Source organism: Heterodontus francisci, chromosome 3, assembly GCF_036365525.1.
Source record: "Heterodontus francisci isolate sHetFra1 chromosome 3, sHetFra1.hap1, whole genome shotgun sequence".
Taxonomy (NCBI): domain Eukaryota; kingdom Metazoa; phylum Chordata; class Chondrichthyes; order Heterodontiformes; family Heterodontidae; genus Heterodontus; species Heterodontus francisci.
In genome coordinates this window covers 91,770,888-91,783,184 of record NC_090373.1, presented here as the reverse complement: position 1 = coordinate 91,783,184, position 12,297 = coordinate 91,770,888, and the positions used below count along the sequence as shown (strand labels likewise).

Below are 12,297 nucleotides of genomic sequence, written 5' to 3'. Positions count from 1 at the left end.
GTCATAGTCACCATTACTGAGACAAGCTTTTAATTCCAGATTTATTTGCTCCACATCATTTAAAACAAAATAAACTTAAATTTTGATGGCAGCCGCTGGCTAGGCCACAGCCAAAAGCTAAAAAACCTGCCAGGAGCAGATACTGGGTCTACTCTGCTCAGGGCAGCTTTATTTTCCAGAGGGGCCCTAAATCAGGTATTGGGCCCCTCATGAGCATATACAAGGAGCCAAATGCCTGTTTTAGGCAAAAGCCCCAAATATTGGCCCAATCCAATTTCGAGTCAAGTATTTTCAGGTGGAATGAGATGTAGGTTGTTGGTCCCTAAATTGGGTCACATCATGTCCATTCGATGTCTGTAAATTGGACACAGTGAGATCCAGTTTCTACCCCTGGGATTCTGTACCATAATGTTAAATATCATAAAATAGAATAGGTGTAAGATATACGTTATGGTATTTTAATCTCCAATTCTACTTGATTTACTCCCGTACTGCAGCTGAGAGTGCAACAACTTAGCTGCTTCCCAGCTCTGATGCTGATATTCGGATCCAAGCAGGATGATGTGCAAGGTCAGAGACCACTGGTGCTCCAATTTCATCTTCCTTATGTCACACTCATGGAAATGCAGAGGTGGAAGTACAAAAATAAACTGGAGAGTTATATAAAAAAAGAACAATTTAAAAGACTGGTACACTTGCCTTCAGCAAGATGGAGGACAAAGTCACACGATATACACCCTCTCCTGCACTGAAATACACATTCATGTCTGCCAAAACTAAAACTCATTAACCATGTCTGCATTGAAATTGTAAACAGCTCATCACACATGCATAGGAGCTATCCACAAAAAAGAGCTAAAACAAAGGCACTTGCCGACACTCCATCTCCAGTTACACTCACTACAATAAAGTGTGAAAATACCTCATCTTATCAAAATAGACTTCCATCAGAAACTCTTGTATAGCCCTTCAGGAACTGAAACCAAAAGTCACATGGGCAAAACTAACACTTAATGAATTTACCTTTAAAGGTAACCTTTTTTGGAGAACAAAGAGAACATCAGCCAGAAATCTCCAGCCACAGAGAGAACATCGAAAGCCATCTTCAATTCCAGCACAAGGCTGAGAGAGAGAGATCAGTTCCAGCTAAGACAGTTGAACCCTGCTGAGACGAGTTGGCAACCAACTGCAGAGAAATAAGAGAGTGCCTTTTGAACAACTCCTCCACCTGTGAAAAGTGAACTAAGAAATACCAGCATCATCTTTGTACTGAAGTGTTGACTGCCAGAAGACTTCAGCATCCCAGCAAGGGCAAGACAATCAGCAACAGGCCTGCAACTTAAAAAACTTACCTTCCAAGAGGACCCCACAGATTTTTCCTGAAAACGGCAGACTTTTATACCTTGAACTTTTAACACCTCTTACCCTTTACCATATATCTATCTTTTCTTGAGTGTGCATGAGAGAGTGAATGTGTGCATGGGTGGTATTGTGAACATTTTGAGTGATTATTGTTCAATAAATATTTAATGTTCTGTTTTAAAATTCCCGAGAAAACCTGTCACTGTCTGTTATTTGCCCAACAAAACACAGGGGCTGAAACACTAGTTTAAACAAAACACTGTCTGTGGTCAGTTGGGAGATGATCACTAGAACCTAACCATTTCCCACCTGACCATAACACATAACACATATAAGCAAGCAGCTGAGTTTGGGAATTCTGTGATGTTGGGATGTACCTGTATTTGCCACAAACGCTGTGTGTGTTCTCTGTTTCTGTTTAAATCAATGAGATGAATAATTAAATGGGCTGTGATACTGAATTCTATAAATTGATCACTTCTGTCCCATTTCTAGAAACCCCGAATGAAACAGAACTTATCTTTTAAAATTAGTTGCTTGTTCATTGGGATTCAGCCAAATGATGTCATGATGAATAGTGGGGGCAAGGCATCAAATTTGGTAAGATATGGTAAATCAAAGAATAGAAACAAGGCAAGGGAGAAAGGTATTAATATGGGAAATGATAAACAGATTGTGACAGGAAGGGACAGAGCGTACAAATCTAAGAGTAAAGCAACAGATAAGGCTAGAGGTTACAAAAATAATGAAAGGTCAAAACTAAAGGCTCTGATCTGAATGCACATAGCATTCGAAAGAAAACAGATGAACTGAGAGCACAAATAGAAATAAATAAGTACGATCTGATAGCCATTACAGAGACATGGCTGCAGGATGACACAGATTGGGACCTGAATATTGAAGGGTACATGGCATTTAGAATGGACAAGAAGCTAGGAAAAAGTGGAGGGGTAGCTCTATTAATTAATGATGGCATTAGCGCAATAGAAAGGGATGACCTAAATTCAGGAGACCAGGATGTAGAAGCAGTTTGGGTAGAGTTGAGAAATCATAAAGGCAAAAAGTCACTTGTGGGAGTGGTGTACAGGCCACCTAACATTATCCACATGGTAGAAATGGTATAAAGGAAGAAATAATGGCAGCTTGTCAGAAAGGTTCAGCGTTAATTATGGGGGATTTTAATCTACATACAGACTGGAAAAATCAGATGGGCAGAGGTAGCCTAGATGAGGAGTACATAGAATGTTTTTGGGATAATTTCTTGAAACAATATGTTCTGGAGCCAGCCAGAGATCAGGTTATACTAGACCTGGTATTGTACAACGAGATAGGATTAATTAATGACCTCAGAATTAATGACCCTTGGTAGCAGCAAACATAATATGATTGAATTTTGATTTGAGGGAGGGACGAGTGGGCCCAAGACTAGTATATTCAACTTAAATAAGGGCATTTATGATGGCATGAAAGCAGCACTAGCTAAAGTGAACTGGCAAACAGATTAATGGATACGTCAATAGAGATGCAGTGGCAGACATTTAAGGGGATATTTCAGAATACAGAATAGATACATTTCAACGAGAAAGAAAAATTCAAAGGGTGGGACCCGCCATCCATGCTTAAATAAAAAAGTTAAAAATAGTATCAAATTTAAAGAAAAGCCTATAATTGTGCAAAGATGGGAGGCAGGTCAAAAGATTGGACAGAATATAAAAAAAAGTAAGGAATGTCTAAAAGATTGATAAGGAAGGTAAAATTAGAGTACAAGAGAAAGCTAACTAGAAATATAAAGACAGATAGTAAGAGTTTCTATAGATATTTAAAAAAGAAAAGTTAACAAAGTGAGCATTGGTCCTATAGAAAATGAGTCTGGAGAATTACTAATGGATAATAAGGAGTTGGCAGATGAATTGAACAGATATTTTGCATCGGTCTTCACTATCGAGGATACAAGTAACATCCCAGTATTAGCTGTAAGTTAGGAAATGGAAGGGAGGGAGGAATTCAAAAAAATTACAATCACCAGGGAAGTGGTACTGAATAGATTGTTGGGGCTGTGGGCGAACAGGTCCTGATGGACTTCATCCTAGGGTGTTAAAAGAAGTGGCTAGTGAGATAGTTGATGCGTTAGTTTTAATTTTCCAAAATTCCCTAGATTGGGGGAAGGTTCCGTTAAATTGGAAAATAGCGAATGTAACTCCGTTATTCAAAAAGGGAGGGAGACAATGCAGGAAACTACAGGTCGTTTAGCTTAACATCTGTCTTAGGGAAAATGTTAGAAGCTGTTATTAAAGATGGTATAGCAGGGCATTTAGAAAAATTCAAGGTAATCAGGCAGAGTCAACATGATTTTGTGAAAGGGAAATCATGTCTAACAATTTATTGGAGTTCTTTGAAGGAGTTACATGTGCTGCGGATGCAGGGGAACTGGTGGATGTATTGTACTTAGATTTCCAGAAGGCATTTGATAAGGTGCCATATCAAAGGTTATTGCAGAAAATAAAAGCTCATGGTGTAGGGGGTAACATATTGGCATGGATAGAAGATTGGCTAGCTAACAGGAAACAGAGAGTAGACATAAATGGGTAATATTCTGGTTGGCAAGATGTAACAAGTGGTGTGCCAGAGGGATCTGTTCTGGGGCCTCAACTTTTTACAATTTATATAAATGACTTAGATGAAGAGATCGAAGGTATGGTTGCTAAATTTGCTGATGACACAAAGATAGGTAGGAAAGTAACTTACGAAGAGAACACAAGGGAGCTACAAAGGGATATAGATAGGTTACGTGAGTGGGCAAAGACATGGCAAATGGAGTATAATGTGGGAAAGTGTGAAATTGTCCACTTTGGCAGGAAGAATAAATAAGAAGCATATTATCTAAATGCTGAGAGATTGCAGAGCTTTGAAATGCAGAGGGATCTGGGTGTCCTGGTGCATGAATCACAAAACATGCAGGTACAGTATGTAATTAGGAAAGCTAATAGAAAATTATTGTTTATTGCGAGGCAAATTGAATACAAAAGTAGGGAGGTTATGCTTCAGCTATACAGGGCATTGGTGAGACCACATCTGGAGTATTGTGTACAGTACTGGTCTCCTTATTTAAGGAAGGATGTAATTGCGTTGGAGGCAGTACAGAGAAGGTTTACTAGATTAATACCTGGAATGGGCGGGCTGTCTTACAAGGAAAGATTGGACAGGCTAGGCTTTATCCACTGGAATTTAGAAGAGTAAGAGGTGACTTGATTGAAACATATAAGATCCTGAGGGATCTTGACAGGGTGGATGTGGAAAAGATGTTTCCCTTGTGGGAGAATCTAGAACTAGGGGTCACTGTTTAAAAATAAGGTGTCGCCCATTTAAGACAGAGATGAGGAGAAGTTGTTTCTCTGAGAGGGATGTGAGTCTTTGCATTTCTCTTCCTCAGAAGGCAGTGGAAGCAGAGTCTTTGAATATTTCTAAGGCAGAGGTAGATAGATTCTTGATAAGCAAGGGGCTGGAAGGTTATCGGGGGTAGGTGGAAATGTGGAGCAATCAGTTCAGCCTTGAACTTATTGAATGGCGGAGCAGGTTTGAAGGGACGAGTGGCCTACTGCTCCTAATTCATATGTTCGTATACATGTTGAAAGGGAAGCACCACCAAATAAGTTAGATACGTGCATTCTAATTCTAATTGGCTTAAAGCTTCTGTTATAATCTAGAATTGTTTCATCATTTTATGACTGACTTATTTCAAATATCATGTCATAGAATTGAATCACTTTTGCTAAAGCATGAGCCCATTTAAATGTTGTTAAATGCCTATCCTCAATCATCCATGTTTGAATGCTTAACTGAATTTGCCTGATATTACTTAACACATAAAGAATTTAATTAGTTTGTGTAAATACCTTGAATGCTGGAAATCTAACCCAGAAAATGCTAGAAATGCACAGTTAATCAGTGACTGAAAGCAACTGAGGATAGATAGGTTCCAGATGTGACCTTCCACTGGAATTGGTATGAAAGCAATGCCTCACCAGGTCTGACACCAACAAGGCAGAATCTGTACTCAGAGCCAAAGATGTTAAGGGAGAACAATTGGTAGTGTCAAACTGTTTAAAAATTCTGCTTTCATAAAGAGGTATTGTCTGGTCTCACAGCCTGGAAATAAGAAAGAAAGAACTTACATTTAAATAGCGCCTTTCATAACCTCAGGATTTTCCAAAGTACTTTACAGTCAATGAAGTATTTTTGCAATGTAGTCACTGTTGTAATGTAGAAAAAAGTGGCAGCCAATTTCTGCACCACAAGGTTCCACAAGCAGCAACGAAATAAATGACCAGATACTATGGCCTGGATTTTATTTTGCTGCCGCCATAATTGGTAGCAGCCATAAAAGATGGCGGTCCGCATGCGCAGGCTTTACTCAGTGGAGCTGCCGCGATATTATACACAGTGGCTCATTTACATGGCCAGGGCGGACCACAACCCCGCCCATCCCACCGATGACGTGGAGGGGGCGGGCTTTCCGTCCCCAGCAACGGTGTCCGGCGCCATTGCACAGGTGCCATTTTTAAAGGGCTTCCAGCCCTTACATTTAATTTAAATTTTTATAGGAATAGAGACTTACACTTTCAAGCCCCTCTCCCACCCCCCAATGACAAAACACTTCATTCCTTGCCCTCTCCCCCCCAAAATACTTCCCTGTGCACCTGACCTACCACCCCACAAAGTTAATAAACTATGAACTTTACCCTTCCTAACCCCGCCCCCCAGACCAATCAAATACATTTCACCCCACTCCCCCCTCCCCCCACCCACCCTGAAAACTTACTCCCTCCCCCCTCCCCACCTGTGTCCCACATCGGATCTCCAACTCTAGCACCTGTCTTCAGAGGTGGTGGCCGGCTGGTGGCAGCTGGTAAGGCATTAATTCATTAATTAGCATCCATTAACATATCTAAATTCTGGTCCTGTCGGCGAGCGGCAGGGGTGGGGGTGGGGGGGAGAGGGGGGAGCCACGAGGCCTCGCCATCACCGGCAATATGGGGTCGGGCCTTCCCGGCATCAAGGCCCATGGCAGGCTTCTCCCGGAGGTATTTTCCAGGTGCCCCCGCCACGACCCCCAATGTCGGGGGTGGGGGCTGGGGTCGGTAAAATTCAGCCCAATCTTTTTAGGTGTTGCATGAGAGATAAATCTTGGCCAAGACCCTGGGGAGAACATAACAGAGGCATGGATCTTTTACATCCATCTGAGAGGGCAGACAAGGCTTAGGTTTAACATTTCATCTGAAAGACAGCACTTCTGACAGTGCAGCACTCCCCCAGTACTACACTGAACTGCTAACGTGGACTATATACTCAAGCCTACCTATCAGAAATTAATGCAGTTTCTAAGTTGCTGGCTGATAGACCACTGAACCACTGAAGAAGGTATTGATTTCTGGAAAAAAACCTCAATGCCAGTTTAAAACAGCAGTACAATGGGACAGTTTCTTCAACATTGCAAAAACAAAACTGCTTTGCTTGTCTATAGAGACACATAAGTGATTCAAATGCTTCATTTTCTGGTCTTCCAAGGCCAAGAGCACAGTTGTCACCACTTCTGATGACAAGTGCGAGAGTTGAAGTTGTAGGCAGACCTTCTGCAAAGAATGCAGGTTATTATAACCTCCTTCGCTGATGCAAACTTCGTTAATGGCAATCCAAGCACTTCATTTATTTTACTTGCTTTGCTTTTATTACTTGTGGTCTACATCTATAACAAAACCTGTCACTGGCTCCTTCTCCTTTCCAAAATCCCTTGAGGAAAGAACTATATCTTCAAGACTTTACAAGGCTATCGTATATGCTAATTTTGAACCAAAAAATAACGAAACAACATCCCATGAAAATGCGTGTTTGTGAGTGTGTGATGGTTCATGGTACAGAGGAGAGGACGGTTTCATTTTCCATGTCAGGCATGGTGCAGGGTTGCAGGATTTTGGAGGCGCTGATATGTTTCACAGTAAGAATGTAACCACACAAGTTATTCTTTTCACAAATTGATAAAAGTTAACCATATATGTTTATTTCCCCTAGATTGGAGCATGACATAAAGAAGCTGAAGGCAGACCTACAAGCCTCTAGGCAATATGAACAGGAGCTCCGCAGTCAGGTTAATGTACTGACCAGCAGCAAACAAAAAATACGGTCTGAGCTTGTTCAGCTTCGACAAGAAAATGAGCTTTTACAGACCAGGTAGGAATGGTGTCAATGCACAGCACTGAAAGGCTGGCATTATTTAGTCAGTAGTCTTTCTCACATTAAATAGACAACAGTAAGCATGCTATAATATTGGTGTAACGGTTGTGTTTCACTTTGCTTTAAGAATGCATTGTGCTTTGCAAGCAAAACAGAAAGACAAACAGAACATCTCCTACTTAGAGAAAAAGCTAAGAGCAGAACTGGAGGGTCGAGCTCTGCTGGAGAAGCAGCTAATGGATGCAAAGAGGAGAAAAACAGATGAAACCACAGTTATTGCACGGGCCATCTCACTCAATGCATCCTTCAGGTATTGCTGTGCTGTGCATGCCTCAGGCAATTTACACACTAGATGTGGGATGGCTACAGAAGTCATGATCAGCAACCAAATTTTTATGCTACCTTCATGGGAACATGCAGTTTAGACTCATATTTGGTTGAACCTGATGGAAGTTTAGACAGTAAATTATGGGCTGAATTTTATCAGCGTGCTGCGCTTCGTGGCAAGACTCTGTGAAGGCAGCGGCCTTCCGACACAGAGGTGCCACCACACAGCCCCCACGAGGGCTGATTTAAATGGAGGGGATGGAGCGAGTATTTTACGGGACCCCCCCCCCCCCCCTGCCATGACCCAGTGACGTCGAGGGCCTAGTAAAATGCAGCCCAAAGTATATATACTCGACTCAAACTAAGCACAAAGTCACGATCTATTCCACTTCCCTGGATTGTCATCCCTTAATAAATTTACCTCAGGCAAAGAGAAAGGTTTAACATTATGAACTGAAGGTTGATTTTAAATGCAGGCCAGTTTCTGCAAATGAGTAGAGGTGTGAGTTAGAAACTCATCTGTTTCAGAAATTGAGTATTTTAATTCGTGAATCTCAGTCAAATTCCATTGTCTGACATGCCACCCACTCCAGCTGGGAAGTTGGTGGGAGTGATGGAAAATTGTGGGGCTCGGTGACCATCTTATGAGACCAGGAGAAGGTCAGATTGGCTGCTAGGACCTGCTCCTACTGGCTGGGCAGCGGGGGGGTTAAAATCATCTTCTGAGCATCCCTAGTCCTGTCTGGTTCTCTATCTCTGTCCTTTTAGATACTTCTTAAAACTTACCTCTTGACCAAACTGTTGGTCTCCTGTCCTAATGTCTTCTTCTTTGGCTAGATGTGATTTTTTTTTTTGTTTGATAACGCTCCTGTGAAGCACCTTTGGAGATGCTATATAAATGCAAGTTGTTGTTTTTCTTCATTCCTTATTAGTGAGGGAGCAGGAGAAATTAAAGTTAAAATTTACCTGGCAACTTTATACCATGTAGCAACGAGAAGATAAATGTTAGCATAAATTCTGTATTATCTTACCTTAATATATTAGTTTATTTGTAATACTTTTCCCTAGTTAGAAAGAAAGATATATCTTGTCACCAGCAGAAGGTAGCATGAGTTAATGCTGGTTGGTCTCCATTTCCTTTTGTAACAGTCCTAAATATGTAATGTGTTCTAAGTGCTAAGCAATCCCTACTCCCATCTCACATTGTAAGATATAGTACTTATCTTAGTTAACCAGAAGATACCAGGATTTGAAGCCATGGCATCAATAACCTCCAGTTTGGCACTCAAGCAATCAACCTATTTGGCCCTTCAGGAAGACTTCACTTCTGTTTTTTATTGTGGTATATGTTTATTTTCACTCTTATGGTTTACTCCTTCCAGGGGAGACTGCACAGAGACCCTGAAGAACCGAATGAAAGAATTGGATGCAGAACATAAACAGCTGCAGACAGAACTCAAAGTGAAGGATGAATACCTAAGAAAAGTAGAGCGGGAAGTGCAGGTGAATATTTCACATCAAGCTTCAGCATGTTTTTTGTATTCACACTGTTCATCAGTATTGCCATTGCAGGATATTTCAGCCATTGTTTGAGTGCTGGGTGGCACTGTGGTTTAATGCTTGTATGTTAGCATTGGTTGAATGGTGGCTCCGTGTATTGTTTGATTCCTAGGTGTGGTTCTTTGGCTGGATGTAATAGTATTGATTGGGTGCTGGGTGGCGCTGTGATTCTTTGGCTGAGTCAATGCCAGCAGTGACAGGGTGAGCTTGACCAGGAGAGAAATAGAGCAAAATGAGAAGTGTGAGGTTGGATGGGTGAGCAGAGTCCTGGGTCAGAGTGTGAGCCCTGAAGTGTGATGGACTGGAAGTGAACATTAGACAAACAGACTCTGAATTTCTGCGTGATTCTACTGATTTCCTGTGAAAATTATAGTCGAGGGATCAGGACCATCCCATGGAAATGCAGTCCACTGTTTATATAATATAGGTATGTTGAAAGATACATTGATATATTACCCATTAACATGCCCATTAGAGAGTTTGGTTCTCTATTCTTCTTGCTGGCAAAAGTACGCTTGTTGGTACTTTTCCACACCTTCTTTCCCGTGGTTCAAAACTAGCTGATACTGCAGCATCTGATGTTTACAACAGCTTCTCATCATCTTATCTGTAACCTTCCAGACAGTCTGCTGAATAAGACTTTCCGACCTTCCGAGCATGTCACTTTAACAGTTCTTTTGTTGATTTTTACTTTTAACCAAACTCAGCTCGTTTAGCAGGTAATTAATCCTCAAAACTGGTATTGAAAATTCCAAAGTCTTCAGGGTTACTAGTACCATGACCAATACACCAAGTTTGCATTGTTTGTTTAACTTCTTACATTAAATACTAATCCTGTCATTACTATTTTTTGATGTAATTGATAAGTTTTACAAAAATGAAAAAATTGGAACAAATTAATATTCATGTACAATCAGTGTCTGTGGGCTCAGGAAGGGGAATAACTTGCCATGGTAACCATTTTAATTATTAGCTAATGACACCTGATGCAAAGTATATCTGTGCATTTTGGATAATGACAGAGTCATTCTCAGTTGTGATGTCTCCCATTGCCAAATAGCTTAGCAACACTTATTATTCAATCTGAAACATGAGGAAAGATGTCAGTTGGTTGAGGTTCTAGAGCTGATTGACACATGTAGCTCAGCAGGAATCAACACCTATAGATGAGGAACAGAGAATATTGTTATTTTGCTGGAGGTGCAGGAATCAACCTTCTCAGTTCTATCGTGTGAGCTTCTAAATGATCAAAACCAGCAAGTGAAAGGGTCAATAAATGAGAGAATGCACCTTTAGAATTCTTATTGATCACTTCAGCATTTTTTTTTTGTGGTTTATACATCAAGGTGATCCTTTGGAGCAGATTTTAAACCTAAATGGGGTAACACTGAATGGTTTTCAACTGGTAGTTTTGAAGATTTGCTTGAATTTGGCCCTTTGTTTCAATTTTCCCCAGGAGCTTTGTAAATATAAAGAAAATGAACCGGACACCGAAATGTTGATGGCAGCACTTTCAGCCATGCAGGATAAAACACAACACTTAGAAATCAATCTTAGTGCAGAGACCAGGATTAAACTGGACCTGTTCTCTGCTCTTGGGGATGCCAGACGACAACTAGAGATTGCACAAGGTAAGCAATAGAGTTTATAAGTGTGGGATCATAGTATATTAATATTACTGATTGGATAGTGTGAATTTCTGTGCCCTTTTCATGTATTTCCAGTACATTATTGGGGCAAATAAATTTTTGTGGCAAGGAAGTCAAACAGAAGCAATTTCCACTGGTTTTCCACCATAAAATTTCTCTTTGCATGTTCCTCTCCAGACCACCAGGTGGCAAAAATCTTTTTACATTGGTGTAAAGAGATTCACCCACAATGTCTCTTTTAAAGCCCAAATAAATGGCAGCTCCAGAGAATGTCTGGCTCTGTGCAACAGCCGTTTTTTAAAACGTGCAGTTCACACACTGTGAAGCTGAAACAAATGCTTATATTTCAGCAATGAAGCTATTTACTTACTGTAATATGTTAACCCTACTTACAGAGCAAATTTTAATATATATATAAAGAAATGTAAACAATTTGCTTCATTTGTCATCTCCTCCTCTCTTTCCCATTGTTCCAAGAAAGAATTAGTCTAATATGAACATACGAATTAGGAGCAGGAGCAGGCTGCTCAGCTTCAGTACACAAAAGGATATATAACCTGTCACAGATTTAACATTGTTTTTCTTATCTTTTTTTTAGGACATATAATTCAACAAGATCAGGAAATTGAAGACCTCAAACAGAAGGTTGCAGAAGTTATGGCAGTTATGCCTGGGATCACTTACAGTGTTACAAACACTCTTAGTCCTGCAACTTCACACTATTCCTCTAAATTTGTGGAGACTGGGAATTCTGTACTTGATCCCAATACTTTAATGTACCAGCCACTGAAGAAATAAATGCACTATCCTCCTTAACTACCCCTGAATTATGAAACATTTCCTTATACCCATTGCTAATGCTGATGGAGGTGACTTTGTTTTTTCTATTCAAAAGTATGGATTTTTACTTTTTATAGTATTTTGGGGTTTTCAGGTATGATTATATAGCATTAAGGTGCTTTGAATTGTGCAATTGGCTAGATTCTTTAGAATACCTGGATAGTTGGAAGCATTTAGCTATCATTGCATGCTTCAATCTACCCAACACATTGTAAATGCAACCTAGTGTCCTCAGTAATGCACCTTACTGTTTAACTGGTACCAGTACAATGCATGAACAATGCTACATGGTATGAATTTCTTTTAGTGCTTGAAATAATGGTCAAAATTA

General features: G+C 40.4%; 1 protein-coding gene across 1 annotated transcript in view; it reads left to right on the top strand.

Annotated features, from left to right (window-relative positions):
- LOC137358413 (macoilin-like) overlaps window positions 1–12,047 on the top strand; it is a 163,364-nt gene extending 151,317 nt beyond the window's left edge. Inside the window, exons 7-11 of the mRNA XM_068024362.1 lie at window positions 7,429–7,587; window positions 7,718–7,900; window positions 9,300–9,420; window positions 10,934–11,108; window positions 11,725–12,047. Of these exons, the coding sequence (XP_067880463.1) occupies window positions 7,429–7,587; window positions 7,718–7,900; window positions 9,300–9,420; window positions 10,934–11,108; window positions 11,725–11,924 (838 nt within the window). The 3' untranslated portion in view covers window positions 11,925–12,047. The remainder of the gene's footprint in view (window positions 1–7,428; window positions 7,588–7,717; window positions 7,901–9,299; window positions 9,421–10,933; window positions 11,109–11,724) is intronic.
- Window positions 12,048–12,297: the final 250 nt, after the last annotated feature.